This window comes from Bemisia tabaci, chromosome 6, assembly GCF_918797505.1.
Source record: "Bemisia tabaci chromosome 6, PGI_BMITA_v3".
In the NCBI taxonomy this organism is placed as follows: domain Eukaryota; kingdom Metazoa; phylum Arthropoda; class Insecta; order Hemiptera; family Aleyrodidae; genus Bemisia; species Bemisia tabaci.
This window is the reverse complement of record NC_092798.1, coordinates 28,306,514-28,323,406: the sequence shown is the minus strand read 5'-3', so window position 1 is coordinate 28,323,406 and position 16,893 is coordinate 28,306,514. Positions and strand designations below refer to the sequence as shown.

At 35.2% G+C, this 16,893-nt stretch overlaps 1 protein-coding gene across 1 annotated transcript; it reads right to left on the bottom strand.

Annotated features, from left to right (window-relative positions):
* Positions 1-436: 436 nt before the first annotated feature.
* Positions 437-14,885, bottom strand: LOC109034442 (glycogen [starch] synthase). Its single transcript, XM_019047588.2, is given in 15 exon segments — positions 437-2,309; positions 3,300-3,357; positions 4,180-4,348; positions 4,350-4,390; positions 5,159-5,370; positions 6,204-6,378; positions 6,915-7,107; positions 7,771-7,937; positions 8,443-8,563; positions 9,051-9,313; positions 9,894-10,091; positions 11,147-11,338; positions 12,596-12,780; positions 13,545-13,751; positions 14,735-14,885. Coding segments are annotated over 13 exon segments (2,079 nt in total). The 5' UTR covers positions 13,684-13,751; positions 14,735-14,885; the 3' UTR covers positions 437-2,309; positions 3,300-3,333.
* Between the last annotated feature and the right edge of the window lie 2,008 nt (positions 14,886-16,893).

Genomic DNA, 16,893 nt, shown 5'->3' with positions numbered 1-16,893 from the left:
CCTCTTTCACATTTCCTATCTCTACACTGATTCAACTCTCACTCCATGAGAGTTCATCCCAGGGTTTTCAAACTTTTTGACACCTTGCTCCAGCAAAGAACAACAGCAATTGCTGTTTTAGGATAAATTAAGCCAAACATAGAGCCCCAAGACAAGTAATTGTATTTAGGAGGATACAACCTGAAGGAGCCTATTATTTTACACTCCTTAAAAATGTGACACATAATGATTATATCACACTTTACCATACGAATGTTAAGTACTTTTCAAAAATTCCTGACTGAAAGAATGAGTCAGTTGAAATGCTTTCTCTTACTGCTGCCAAAATGAATAAAAAAATACTAATGAGATTTTATTAAAAAATACTTTTAAAAACCTAGGATATTTCTGAAAGAGAATTAAAAAAATAGATATTCTTTAAAAATACAAAATTCAATAGTAGTAACAAAATATGATTTTATTTTTCTAATTAATTTGAAGAAGGCACAAATTCTACAGCAGGTATTTGGAACTCAATTCCAGGGCATTACTCTGGGGGGTATAATGAAAAAATATAGCTCTACAACATTTAAAGAGCATATCTTAAAAAACAATGACTAAAAATTAATTAAGTACAAAAATACGGGGACTTCACAAGAAAAGGTAAAAATTTGTCCTAAAAACATAAATAAAAAAGATTTGGTATTCGCTTTCTTTGACTACATACAACAGATTGTTAACAAAAAAATCAGATCTCAAAATTTCATTCAGACTTGACTCAATTTGGCACTAAATTGCAAGAAAAGTACAGATTTTATGACAAGAGTAGATAAAACAGTACAGAGAAGGCTGCAAGATGATGAAAGTAGGGGGTTTTAAGTCACCCTTTGGAAGAAAAGAGCAGCATTAGTAATATCACCGAGATAAAAACAGATTAAAATAAAAATCAACAATTTACGTTAAAGAAAAGAACAGGGCAAAAACTGAAGACTAGGTAACTTAAGTACGAGATATGTAACTAACATGTTACATCCTGAATGAATCATTCATCACTTCATTTTCAAGGTTTCTTTATCAAAATCTTGTTCTGTACTTCTCAGATCGGTTGTGACTAGCAGACAGTGAAAGCAATAAATTTCCTTTTAAGCTATGAAAAGAGGACATTAGTGTCGAAGATGATTGTTAAAAATACTGACTAGGGACAAGTCAAAAGACGATGATTTTGACATTATAAAGCTGAGAACTAAGTATTCAGTAAACAATTATTGATTCACTTCCATCAAATCTGTAGTATTCCATAATCTTCATGTGATGAAGGTTCATCGAAATTGATAAAAGAAGACCTCATAATAAAGCTGCCACACTAAGAATAAAGAAATCTTTTTACAAGAAACAGAAACTGATAATTAAAGAAAAAACAATGTGAAAAAATAATGGGGTTAAACAAAAATAGAAGAAAAATATGTAGGTTAAAACTGACCTTTTAAAGAAGCAAAACAACAAAATATCAAATCAAAGCATTTATGAGGAACTATTGTAAGCTTGTAGGTGCAGTTTCATTACTATAGCTCACTTCGTAAGTTTTTGACAGATAACCGACAAATATCATCACATTAACTTCACTACGATAAGTCATCACCACATGAGATACATTTTGTGAACGTCTTGAGTGAGAATACTAATTTACTTTCTTGTAAAAAGATTAAAAGGAATTGACAACCTAAAAAAATATGACAGCGTACGTAAATTTCGTGGCACAATCAAACAATGCATTAATTCAGTTAGAACTAAAAAGATAAAAAGATTACTTAAAGTCACTTGATGGCACACAAAATTGATCTTAAGTCTCAATAGATATTTAAATACTCACAATAAGGTATACATTAAATGATGAGTAAGGAGGTACAGATCTCAGGCATAGTTAAAGTATGTTAGAATAATGAGTTGAAATATTAGATCGATTAGACAAAAATGACTATCTATGAGACAAAGAGAGAAGAACATTTTCAGTTTTTATATGAACAAATAACAAATTAAGAACGATTGAATTAAAAACAACATTGCTTGAAGCTATGGCTGGCTTTTTTAAAAAAAACACAGGTAAGGATAAAATGACGGAACATGACAGCCCGCAAGGATTTCCAGTTCAAAAGAAAACAAGTTATTCTACGTAAAATACAGCGATCAATTTTTCTTTATCTTGCTACTGACAAGTAGAAGCTTGGAAAAATAATAAAATTGACAGACTCTAAAAAACGTCTGCACAATCCTAGAAATGTTTTTAAGGTGACACAAGGCAGTGATGTAACTGTTAAGCAAGGCGAGAATTTCTGCAAAAAGAAAAATAGGAGGAAAAAAAAATTAATAACAATTTTAAATAATTTTATGCAAATTGCTTCATGTAAATCTTCATGTTTCATATGCCACTTGGCTGTGCTTTTGAAGATGAAGTTTTATTCTTTGGAATCAACAGCTCTGTGACCTTGATCTTCATACCAAACGATTTGAAGTGATAACTGTTTATTTTTTGTGGCCTTCACACCCTTTAAAAATCATACGACATTGATCACAATCAAAGGTTATTACATCTTTCCTTTTAAAAACTTCTATCAGAGTGTGCCTCTTTCCATTCTTTTAGAATACCATTAAAAAGAGTTTGAGATCAAATGAACACAACTGAGGCTTCATAGATGTCTGTATTACATGATAGAAAAGTTCTTAATTTACACTTAGGAATTTTTAGGAATTTTAAAACACTTTTTGCCGCAGTCTCATCTGCTATCAAAACCCTACTTTGCTCTCACCGAGTTTACAAAACTTCCAACATTCACAATTTGGTGGATAAAAAATGTAAAAAATTACAGGAAAGGACTTAACTTAAATTGCATTACAGAAGTTGGTGTAATACTTTAAAAGAGACAAAAAACTTGGTTCAACACAGTTCAGTTTGCCTATTAACTAAGAGCTGCGTCATTGAAAACAGCTGGAAAAATGTTCAGCCGTGCCAACCTACATGCTACTGCGCATGACTAAAAATTAAAAAATGACCTTTACTTTTTCCCATCATGCTACAGTTTCCTTGATTGTAAATCTTTCCAGAAAGAGCCCAATTTTAGATTTTTCCGGGGAAAGCCCGAACTGATTGAGAACGATAGAGGCTGTTTTCAGCATCACCTCTAAAAATCTACCTACAAGCAGCTCTTGTTTTTTTAGCAAAGCAAAATTATTTTTTTGCAGTTAAACAGTGAGATTTTTGTTGCGAAACAAATGTTTTTTTTTGAAATTCTATAAAAAATATGAAAGAGGAAATTCATACCTACATGTCATTTGACTGCTGAAATAACTGCTGCATCACTACTTCCCATTTAATTCAGCTAGCTAAGGAAAAAAAGAAAAAGGCAAAAGATTAGCTAGAAGTCATCAAAAAAATTATTGCATTATAACTTCCAGATCAAAAGCTCATGGCTGCACAATGAGAGTTTAAATAAATTAATAAAGTGTGCAGCAATGTTGGCCTGAGGTGCTGCTATGGTATTCCTGAGTGGAATAGAAATCAAGACAGCGGAAGTCAAGGAAAAGTTCACAAGAAGGCGCCAAAGTTGGGGTTGAAAACAAGTAGGTAGTAGAAGTTGAAAAGTATCTACAAAAGGATAAGGGTAGAAGTTTTTATCATAAAAAACCTGGATTAACTCCAAAAAAAGTGTTTTTCACCATCAATTGCAGTATGTGTATTGCATTCATTGCCTGCTCTATTCATTTTATTTGACCAACGCCTTTCAGGCCCCCCTTTCCCTTAAACTTCCGGTATAATACCCCTTCATTTCCCCTCATTAAGGAAAAACATATTCACACATTAGTCATAACAACGGCACTTGGATATTTTCTCAACAAAATTTGTTAAAACTTTTAGTTTAGGATTTGTTGAAATTTTTTGCACTTTACTGTAATATTGATGACCATTGAGTCTGATTTCCACTGTTTAGGATCGATTGAACATCAATTTGCTATTTGGAACTAAAATTTCTGGCTCAGTTTAGAAACGACGTATGAATCATTAGTTTCTTCATGCAAATACGTGTTTTTACTGATGAGCTGGAAATTTTAGTTCCTTATTGCAAAACTAAGTCCAATTGATTGGTGCCTATAGAAATAAGGAAAACCAATCAAATTTAATTATCTTCAAAGATGAAAATTTCTAACCTCTTGCTCTTCATCGACTTCATCTTCCTCATCGGAGCCGTGAACGGAATGCGCTGGAGTGGTAGGTCTGCTGCTTGCAGGAGAAGGTGGCTCAGAGTATGGTCGTGGGTAACTGAATCTTCGTCGTCTTTGGGCATCTTCTCCTTCGTGCTCTACTTTAAAATCGGGGGTAAACTATCCCTAAGGCTTTGTTCCTTGCTTCCATGTAGTACTGTTTCACAAAACATGATGGAAATTATTATTTAATACATCAGAGAAATTATTCAAAAGGAACTAATCAACAAGGGTGACATAAATCAGGCCTCCGTGAGATTTTTTCGATCAAGATTAGATAAAGTCAACTTTAAAACTTTATATTCATTTGAAAATAACTCTCCTCTTATGACACATTGACAGCTGGTGACTGATGACAGCGTGTTACTTGCGCGTAATTTCTATAAGCTCTTTTCTGGCAGAGCTTGTTTAGCATTTAGAGCTGGGAAAAAATCTCATTCATACAGTGCTGTTTATCACCAGCCTTGTGCATGGGTGCATGAAAATCTTGGGCTAGCAACGCTGATGGAGCGAAAAAACTGCTCAGGGTGGAAAAGTAGGGCACATGTGAGCAAAATAGAACTGTAGGAACCCTGGCTGGTCGTTGGTGCTTTGGTAGTCAATGTGCAAAAAATGTAGTGTTGTTTTTTTTTTTTTTTAGCTTAAAAGTAGTGAAGGATCACACAACTCATGACAGTTTCATGAGAGTTAGTAAACCTCTAAATTTTAAAAAAGTCAAAAGGGAGTCACTACAAGTGATTTCTTCATGCTGTATTTTTGGGTCACTTATTTCAATTTGCGAGTTTTGGACTTGCTTTCAACATCCAAACAAGCAGTATGCTTTCAATATAATAAAAAAATGAGTTCACCTTCATCAAGGAGGGAGGAGCGTTTCTCATGACAGCCACTTTAAAATAATTAAAAATTAATTTTTCATTTTACTTACCGATCCTAAATTTCTCCAATCTAGCAAATCACTTAACCTCTCTGTTCGGTTACGTTGGATAATTCTTTGCCTGCGGTTTAGACGAGTGAAATCATACATAAATTGTGCAAGCTGACGAACGGAGTCTTCAAGACCGATGTACCGCCTGTCAACGACATAAATACCATAACTCTGAGGATCTGCTATTTGCTCTTGCATGAAACAACCAAAACCTGAAAAAGGAAATTTTACCTTGACGATAAACTATGACATTGATATGGGAAATTAGCTAAGACCTCGGAATCTATAAAGAAATGATTTTAGTAATCTGAGGATTATTGAGGCTGACATCACATACAAGATCTTTTCAGAATCAATTGTAGAAATTAACAACCTAAATTCCAAATCAACTGATATTACAAAAATACACGTTATTCTTATGATTTCAGTTAGAGTCGACCCGAATATTATGAAATTTAAATTTAAGTAGTTAAATGAGAATATTAACATGTGAAATTAAAGATAGCTTGATTAAGTTTTTAAATTAAGAAGAAAAATGTTGTTAAAATATCTTTTATGAAGTTTATGATATGAAAGTCAATTTATGTACATATTAATAACTCAATGTATTTACAAAGAAACCATCATCAGGCATCCACAAACAAATCCTTGTATTGATGTTGAAACTGCAAAAACGTGTATCTCGTTCGCAGTGTTTCAAAATCTATGCTCCTATTTTATTTGATCAAAGGAGAGCAAACTAATGCTATTGCTTGAAATTTTCATCACATAGCAAGAAAAAATCAGGGAAGTTTCCAAGAAATTACTCTGCATATTTTTTCATTTAAAAAATGAAGTATGTGTGACAGGTAGTCTTCAACGTCGCAAACTGAGGTATGCATTCTTACGGTCTAACTGTCAATAAGCTGGCGGGTGCAATGCTCTTTGTAAATGGCTTCACGCTCCATTTTGATGAATAAAATGATTAAAATAAATAAATGATCCATCTTTCTGATTTCATTGATCAAACTTTCACATATATTGGGCTGTTGGAACTATATGTTACCAGAGAGATTTGTTGTGATTGATGGAATGCCCATGACAGTGCATTCAGCTGGTGTGTAACCCCATGGCTCGTAGTAACTTGGAAACACTCCTAGATGGCATCCACGAACAAACTCTTCATAGTCTAGACCGAATAGAGGATTGGTTGAGGATAAAAACTCAGGATGGAATATGACCTGAAAATTAAACAAACAACGGTTATGCTGTATTCAAAGTCTCCGATTTGTAATTATTTTGAGGAGAACTAACCAAAATATTTCTTTGAAATTATCTGTAAATATATTTGAATGAAGGCAGAAAATTTGAGGAAAAATAATGGGTTAAGTTTCTTTAAAAATAAAATAAAACTTTAAGAGGAGCAAACACTTGCAATGTTGTTATTAGAGACATATATGTTAGTGGAATGATACTCTATCATATATTGTTTGAAATAAAAAAAAATAAAATTTATAGAAGACATTTCGTTTCCTTCATTGTCTCTTCTGCTCACTGTGATTTAAAATTATTTTATCAGATTTTTCATGCTACTAATATGTACAAGCAACACTTTTAGTTCGTCTTCCTGTTCAAGTTATATTGCAGGGATTAAAACCTATCGACCTTCAGGCGCTGACAAAATTCCAAATTTGCTAACAAAAAAACCTATTCCACTACCGATGAACAGTTAAGGGGCAGTAAATACATCAATTATAATTTTTTAGATAAAACATACCTTGACTCGATCATCAGGTGAATTAAATAGGTAACACCGCCTTAAAGATGTTAAAACAGGGTCATTCCAGTCATCAACAACATTGTGAGTCGTTACAGGTGGAAGAGAGTGCCGCTGGAGTGCAAATAGACAGCGCTTGATATGCATCTTGTCTTCTTTTGTGAACAAATCTTCTGGGTCTGGCATGACACCACTGAAATAAATAAAATTAATTTGTTACCTATTTTCTAAAAATTTTCCAAAAACATTTTTGAAGGGTGTGGAAATCATTCACAATTTTTGGAAATACCGAGATCAGTCATTACTTAAATACATGAAGTATGATAGGTAGTCTGTGATGTAAGAAACCAAGAGATCAGGTCTCATAGTTCCACCAATCGACTGTGAAATGTGGTTGAAAGAATGCATAAAACTTCAAATACAAACCATCACAACTGTAAACGCATATCGCCAGTGAAACTACCAGACAACATATCTCGTTTGCGGTGTTTAAAAATCTCCGCTCCCATTTTATTTTATTAAAGGAGAACATATAATATACTGATAACAGCTCAATATCATTTCTTGAAATTTTCACCAAGTTTTCTTTGCACAGAGAAGAAAAAACATGGAAGTTTTGAAGAATTGACGTTGAGTAAGGTATACTATAAAGGTTAGAGTAATTTATTTATCTCTTCACTTTTTTTCATTTTTTTTTATCAATGTTCTGGGTCTGGTTTCCATTTAATAAAAATGAAGTATGACAGGAAGTCTATGACGTCACAAACCGAGATACGTGGTCTGGTAGTTTCACTTCATTATTGATTTTTTATCTTTGTATTTTCGGTCTAGGAAACTATTACAAGAGATGACATACCTTAAACAGGTCTCGTACATCCGTTTTCCTACTTTTGCTTGAATTTCATGGATAGTATCTCGCAAACTTTTGGTTACAGCACTTCCTCTAAGACTTTCAACATTGAAGTTATTTGTTTTTGTTGGAAAGATGATGAAAGCTACTACTGTAGTGTCTGAGTGCGCATTCTAGAAGCAACAGGAAAACATATAAATAAGAAGAGAAAGTTTAATGAGTCGATTTTGCTTTGAGCTACTTGTGTACTTGGACCTCTTAAAAATAACCAGTTTAGAGAAGGAAACGCTACGGTTTGCTTCTCACACACGAGTGCCAATCTTCACTAAAATTCTCATGATGTCGGGTTATTATGAGTATTTGTTGATGTGATAGGAACAGAGCCATGGAGCCAAGATAACAGCTAGAACTGGACATTTAATACTTTCGGAGGTTTTCATTTTTACTGACATCATAGTTCATTATATAACACATAGCTAAATTAGACACTTTCAACTGTTTGTTTCTGACCAGTTATACTTACTTTACATGTATACGATAATTTTAAGGAGATGTTTTTAAAATCATTGATTATGATCGTTGGTTTTAGAGACAAGTTATTTACTTAGGGAACAATCAATGTATCAGTAAATTTTATAGGCTCAAATAAAGTGAGAAATGAAACAAGAAAATGCTTACTTTCAAATAATGGTTCAATCTTGCTAGAGACTCAATGAAGATATCACCTCCTTTGTTCCCGAATTCATAACGCCCAGCCGTGAAAAAGTAAAGAGTTTTGTCTAAATTGAAATTGTAATGCCTGAGAACAGAATGTAAAAAAAGAGAAAAAAATCATAAGTAGGTTAGTAAAACTGAGCTGATGTTTGAAGGATGTTTAAAATAATTTGTTTGATGATGACAAGAAGTAACAAGTTCCTTCTGCAAAACTTAGCATTGCTCTTTACGCATCAGCATCGGCTATTTTATGAGCATTCAGCTAAGATATTAAACCTTTTGAAAATCTGACTGCGACAATCGAGGATTTTTTTAAGAGAAAACGACCCTACCAGAAATGTAAGGCCGACTTTCCATTATGCTACATAGGTTATGGTCTAGGGGTGAAAAATTCTGAGGGGCACAACATTTTGAGAATTCGTACATCGTAGATGGGCAGCAATATTTGAATGGATGAACAGCAGGAAGAGTAACTATAAAATTGGAAAGGTAATTTTAATGTTCTATCCCAATTGACAGACAGGACCGATAAGTTATAAGATTTAAAAAAAAGGTAGGAAAAGACAACTTACCCGTAGAAATGACCACGAATGAACTCATTGATCTTTTCTTTAGCTCGGGCGTGAAGATTTTGGAATTCGTGGACAGCAGAAAACTTTATGACGTTTAATCCATTGGGCGTGATGAAGTCTGGTTTTCGTTTCAGTAAATTTTCTGCCTCATAGCCAGTGATATCAGAAACTGTTGTGAAAACATGTGCTAAGTGTGATGCAGCCCTTTCCATACAGTACCTGTGATATATTTGCCTTTTCCCTGCTTCTTCATCAACATTGAACTGGAAAAAGTTTAGAACGGAGTTGTCACATTCATTCTCATTTGTTTTATTAAAATGACAATTTTAAGCAATCAATGAGTATCATATGGTTTGAGGATTAAATCTTCGCCTGGGTTTTCAGTGCGTGAGTATACTCCTTTAACATTCATAATACATGTAAATCAATTAGACTGACAAGACTAATATTAAAGGTATAATATCTGCCCTTTTTAATTTTTAAAATAAATATTACCATTGAATTGTGTATTTGAGAGGGGAGGAAGTACCAATCTTTTAAAATCAATTTTATTGAATTTTCAGACACCATTTGTAAAGATAAATCTACCAACTTTCGGGAAATAACAGAAATCCTGGACTAACCTAACATAGGGAGCAAAGCTTTTACTTGCACCTCTTGACTTTATTTGTAAATCTGTAGTTGCTTTCAGGAGTTTAGGGTATGTTCACTTAAATGTTGCCCATGGTCAGGAAATATAAATCTTCAATCGACCACATCAAACATCTTCAACAAGAGGCACAAACAGTACTTAATTTGTTCACTATCATTACAAAAAAATACGACTTACGCAGAGAAACTTACAGTGCTAAGATTGTTGTAGAAATCAGTGTTACCAGCGCAGAGATATCTACCAAGCAAAGTTGCATGAGTTGTAAATACTGTGGCAACGTCGATGAGCCGACTGCGCAAGGCAATAAGACCCACACCAGCTTGCCATTCATGAAAATGAGCTACAATTTTGGCATTTTCATAACTGTCTTCATCAGCTGCTTTTTTGAACTGGAAAAAAAAATAAAAAAATACATGAAAAGTCTGTCGATGAGGATTTCATTTTTTAAAAGTTCTAAGTTGCTATAACCAATAAGGAAAAATAAAAAGTGGACAAGGATATCGAGAATTGTCAAAATAAATAATTTTTAAAAATTTATATCACCCGCTGAGAGAGAGAGAGAGAGAGAACTACTGTCCCAAATTGATTATTTTAATTTGTATATAAGCCCCTTCAGCAACATGCTCAGGCACTTTGTTCCACTTAATCGCCAACCTTGTCCGTAGAAACAGAGATTTTGCTGGGCATTCCCTACATTTTCTTCAGGAGGAACCCTGTTATAGTACTTCCTTTGGCAGCTTGTCGTTCGCTATTCTTTTGACATGATCATACTAGATAACCGGTCATGAATTCATGAAAGATGGTCTGCTTGTCATTTGTCATCTTATGCGCTCTTACATATTTTGTATGGTCTCCTATCCAGTTTCCACCTCATCTTTGCGAGTTATCGATTTCTATTGCCTCAAAAATCTTCTGGGAGTGATCTTTCATGGGCAATACCTCACTGCTGTGTGTCAGAATGCTTTTGATTATAGTGTTATAAATTAGTCTCTTTGTCTCTAGATACCTTGATCCCAAAAAATTCCACTTAACATTGCAGTAGCTCTTCTTTACCGGCAAGTTTTGATCTCTTAATATTTTGATTTTTTAATTTAAAATTAGGAGATTTTTAAAACCAGAAAGATCAGAATCATTGGGATGGGAGAGGAAGAGGACCAAACATTGGATGAATAGAATTTCTTAGTTATAAAATTCATGCTTGAATGAGGTATTATCTGTGAAAGTGGAGGATATCAATTTTCAAGTTTCGAGAAAAAAGTGCTAAAATTCATACCTTAGCATTTCAATGCCACTTGAACCTTGAACTTAAGCAACCTAAATCACAAGTATTGCCAAGATACACATTATACTTCTCCTTCGACACCTTCTTAATTGATTTTTTGTCACTCTGGTACGCTTTAAGTTAACTATATTTCACTGTATTTAAGGAAATGTGCTTTAATACCTCTTCAATAAATTCAGCCATTTGATATCCTAGAATTACAGCATCGTTAGCTTCCATATCTAGATGAGGAATACCCAAACTGCATTTGCTCCACAGTTCATTCTTGTACTCATCCAGTTTCCAGGCAGCGTAGCCAATATCGAACAAAACAATCTGAGGATTGCCATCAACAAGCCAAGTTCCTGTGTGCAGCTGTAAAGAAACAGAGAAAAAGAACAAACAGGTAAGACCCCTTGCAAAATTCAAAGTACACTAAATGGCATTTGGACTGAGTTTATCAGAAAGGAACCAACCTACATTTTCAAAAAAATTGAGTTAAGAACGTTTTTGAGTTCCATTGGTCATATATTTTCTCCTGCCAAAAACTCAAAATCGGAAAAAAGAAATTAGTTTGTGAAAAGCGGGTTTAAAATTTATTTTCTAAATTGAGTCTTATGGAGGAGTGAAACATCAAACCTCTTTTTCTAAGTTTCAACTTAATGTGGGTTGCTTACTTTCTGATGAACTAGGTCCAATTTTGCATGTGTTTAAGCCCTTCAGAGTAGGGTGAAATATAAGGAAATTGTTCCTGATTTCATAGAAATTGAAATGCTTCATTCTCTTGTTTAAAAATGATTACTCTTGAGTATTATATGGTAAGACATTCCTAGACTTGACACACCTCAAATAGTAATAGCTATCAAAATACTCCTTTAGATGCTTGGCAAATTGTTTAAGGAAACTCCAAATCATTACAGATTGATAAAAATTGCACTTCAATCAAAAGTGATAGCCATGAGATACATGAAGCAACACCCTACCCTGCTTCCTGAACTCTTATTGATCATTTTCTGGACTAGAAAAATTGGGCTTACAGAGCAAGCTACACTTACTCATGGTGAAAAATCTTAGATACGTGAGCAAGATGAAATCATGATGATTGTCATAATAAATTTAAATTAAAGTGAATTGATTACAGTTTTTTCAATGACAAGAAGCATTGTTAAAAGGACTTTTTTGGATAAAAATTGAATTTTTTTCCAAAACCGATTAAACTTTTTTTGACTTACTTTAATTTTTGACACCCTGATGGCCATTTTGGGCAGGCCGCCCATCTTTAAGTGACTGAAACGGGTACGGAACTTTTAATTTCTGTACCCATTTCAGACATCTGAGGATGGGTACCGCCCAAAATGGCCATCGTGGTGTAAAAAATTAAAGCAAGTCAGTTTAATCGGTTTTTGAAAAAATTTCAATTTGTATAAAAAAAAGTGTTCATAGTACCGATAAGTCTTGGAAAAATTGTGCATTATGTTACAACAAAGTGATCGGTAAAAATATTTAAAGGGTTCATCAGACAAGATAATAAAGCAACAAAATGAAATTTGATTTCAGTATGGTTTAAAATGGATCATAAAAACACATCTATGAAACACAGTAGGTATCCAACTACCGAATAAATGTACCCACCTTGAATCCTCGATCTCTCATTCTGCGTACAGCAATATCAAGAGGAGAATCGGGAGCAAAATCTGCCTCATCAATCTCAGCTCTGGCGCAATGCTCTTTGTATGGTCCCATTAATACGTAGTGATCTCCCATTTCTTCTGTTGAAATATATGCTTTGGACCGGATGACTGTGTAAATTCCACCGACTGAAATTGTAGAAAAAGAAGAAAAGCCAAAATAAGAGAAGGAGCAGAACTTTTCATGCAATGATAAAAAATTCACAAATCTTGCAAATGTTATAATTTTAAGAGAAACAGTGAAAGTATGACTGAAGGCTGCTACGATTTTTAGAAAACTCGAGTTAACGAGTTTTTTAAAAAATAGATTTAGCTTTTAAATGCTGTAAAACTGTGCAGTGAGGTAATAGAGAAAAGTGATGTTTCAATGGTCTCCTAAAACATGGAAAAAATCAACCGATTAAAAACTGAACTATGACCACATAAACTCATAATGGCTACATGGTCAATTTGAAACCTCACAACAAATTTTTACTGAAAGTAGAACCATTAAATCATATTTTAAGGAAAATTTCTTGGAAATTATACATTTTATTTTGAAACTTAAACCTTCAGCATGTAAAGAACTTTTTGCAAAATTTTAGAGACCAAATGGACGTATTTCTATCAAACGGAACTAAGCGCCAATGTGAGTTCCTTTTGAGGAATTTAGAATCCCGGATAGCGCGTTCTGTCAAACTGACCTAAACGCCATGGAAAAGCATTGCATAGTATAGGACGGAATGAGCCGGACGCCCGATTCTGCCGCCAATCCAAGCCCCCCTCTACCTTCCTCACCCTATGGCGCTTAGGTCCGTTTGATAGAAATACGTCCAAATCAAACCCTTTTTTTGGACAGGAATATACACTCTAAGTCACAATATTGTGCTGTGTAATTTGTGAATTTGTCTCACCTTTGTTTGCAACCTCCCATGCAGCCTCAAATGTCCATCTATTTTGGGTGTAGGCAAGTTGACCTTTATCCATGGCAGCCATGAAATCATAGTTGCTGTCCACACGGTAAAACCGTTTGCTTGCTCGTTCCTTAGACATGATGGATTCTTATAATTTTATATTGGTATATGCTCAGCTAATTGGGAGAAAAATGCAGCCGTCAACTCCTGCAACAAAGAAGCAAAATGCAGACTCTAATAAGCTCATTTCTAATAGGTAAGTAAACACTCTATTAAATAAAAAACCCATCACGGAGAGTCTCCAGACTGCACTACAGAATTCGAAAAGAAGTCTGTTGTACACAAGAACATCATAAAAAGCCCGCCCACCTACTCTGGGTCTTGGTTCACACTTTTTAGAAATAATCAACGTAGATGAACACTTCAGCGGTATTAATACCCTAACATGACACAGAAAACCAATAAACTGAGACAGGTGGTTTGATTTAGCATGGAATGATCCCTAACTGCACGCGTTGTCTAAATTTTATGTTTGGTAACTGCACATACAGGACAAGACTGAGGTGAAATGGAGCAATGCGATTGACTAGTTGCATCACTTGATGATGTTTCCCTCTTTTTCCAGGGCTTCATTGAATGGGCTGAACAATTCACATGCTGAGCGTGCATACTTAGGCACCGATAATAATTATTCAACGAGAGAATGATTTTGTCAAGGCATGCCACCAACCACACGGTTATCTTCCATCAAAGTCTCATAATGTCCAGTCAACAATCACCAAGTTTTGATACTCCAATCCACTCAGAATCAAATTTAATGAAAATAGATAAACAAGCACTAGTTCGAAATATAGTAAGTCATACGTTCATGGGCTCCGATACCTCAGGACCGGTATTCTTACCGTGCCTTCAAGTGCTCAGGAAAACTCCGTACTCTAAATTATTAGGGAACAACACTCATAATCAACATTACAGCTTGCAAACAGTGTCAAAATTTTAGGGAATTAATTCAAATTAAATAAATATAGGTAGGAGACTCCAGCCTCATAGAGTTAACCAGCTGAACATGAGGATTGCGGTGTGGGCATAGAAACCAACCATAACTGTTATGTAATGAAATTATCGCTGTTCAACAACTAGGGGCATAACACAAGATCCCAATGTGTCAAACTACATATTACAGATATTACCTTAAACTTGAATCACTTCACAAATGAGATATGTTCTCTTATCATTAAGCATAACTACCACTAACAAACTATGACCTTTAAGCTGCGCAAAGTTAATAATTTAATACAAAAAGTAACACAGCAGCTTAAAAATAGGGGATTCAATGATGAAGGTGAAGGTTAGTTAGATGACAAGAGTTTGAAGTCTATAATTAGCTCCCAAACCTATTTTGAATCTCGAAGGGCTTATGGACGGAGGGCAAGGGTGGTCCATTAATGAAAGATGTTGAGAGCCATTACAGATAACAAGAAGTAAATTGTGAGTTGAGGTGCTTCAATTAAATTATACTCATGGAAAAAAAGGATTTGTTCTGAGGAATAAATTGCTCTGTACTTACTTACTCTAAAAGAATGAGGAAGAATAGTGGTAGTGCGACATGAGAGGTTAGCTTGACATGACAGAGGAGACTGAAAATCTTGGGATCAAAAAAATTTTTGCTGATAACGAGTAAGTCTAGATAAACTGTCACCTTCTAGAAACGGCTGACCGCCAAGCTGATTACTGGATGCCAAATCAGTCTTCAGTGATGCCTTGAATTGCTGTTATGATAGGACATCTCCCATTTTCTCTTATCACTCCTCTTATCATTATCAACAACAACTTTTCTATGGGCTACTTCAGCTTAGTTTCCTGACTTTGCGCCAGAGGGAGCGAGGAGCCTCACCCGAAAGTTGTTTGGCTTCAGACAGTCAGTGTTGCCAAATCGTTTCTTAATCTACATATTTATTTACCTATTCCGAATAGGCGACTCGTTACGATGAAGAAAAAGTAGAAAAAACCCTCAAGGTGTGATATTTTTTTATTCCTAATCTCAATTCGTTTTTTTTGGTCTCTAAATTAATACAACAATTCTCACGAAATCGAAGTAGTAAACCGTTAGACCCCACTTTTGCCAACCCCCCCCCCCCCCCCCACCCCCCTCTCATCACGTATCCTATCCTAGGCAGCTCCTATTTATGACATATTGTTTGTGGTGCCATTGACGGCGCGGGAGGCCATAAATATCCTTAATACAGAGAACGCACAATTTTGAAATTTTGATCAACCATTGTCACGAGGTGAACTTTTAAATTCATTTTCGATTGCGGATAATTCAGGGCCGGATTAAGGGGGTGGCCACATGGGCCGCGGCTCATGGCGGCAAAATTAGGGGGCGGCAAATTTTGCAATTTTTTTAAATGCAGGTACAAAAAAATCGGACTCAGAAAAAAATTACAAACAAGAAAAGGTGACAAAATCTCTCACTTCCTGAGAGTTCATTAATTTCTAATTTTATCGTATTTCGGTGATACAAAAGACTGCGCACCTTTAATTAGTTGAGTTAAGAGAAACGTGAAACGTGTTAGTTGAACCAAACACGTAATTTGGCCTGGAGCGGCGCGGCGTAAAGAGAAATGATGACGAGGACTTGAGATGAAAAGGAGAAACCCTCGACGCGGCGCGGCGGTCGGCATGTACTTAACACATATTAGCGCCTACGAGACTGCATGAATACTTCACGCATTGCGTCAAACACAGTACGGTCAACAGCGGTCGGCGCGGCGTGAAACGCACAGTGCCTACAAGACTACATAAATACTTCACGCATTGCGCCGAACACAGAGTGGTCAGCGCGGCACGGCGGCGGAAGTTAAAATTATTAAACCACATTTATGTTTGTTCTTTCTTAACTTTTTAGTTCATTTCTTAAAAATGAAAGGCCTTGTCCCCACAGAGATAGATTTACGGAACTGAACTTTTGCGCGAAGTTCCGTGAACTTTTGCTGGTAGTGTTGGGCTTACGCAAAAAATGTGTCCAACACGAGTGAATGCGTCTTATGCACCCTTCTCCCTCCGGCACGTTCACTTGTTGGTTTTTATTAATGTTTCAAAATGAATGAGAAGAGAGCGGCAAAATACAGGCGGCCCATGGGCGGCAAGTCGGTAAATCCGGCCATGGCGGATAAAATAAAATAAAAAAAAAATATTTTGATCGTGAGCTTTTCCTCCTAGAAGACAGCTCACAATCAGACCAGAATCTATGATAGAACTATTTCAATTTCTGTGTAGTCGTCGTTGCATATCATGTTAAATGAAGGGGACGCAACATTGCTTACTAGACAACGTTTTATTTTGGTGC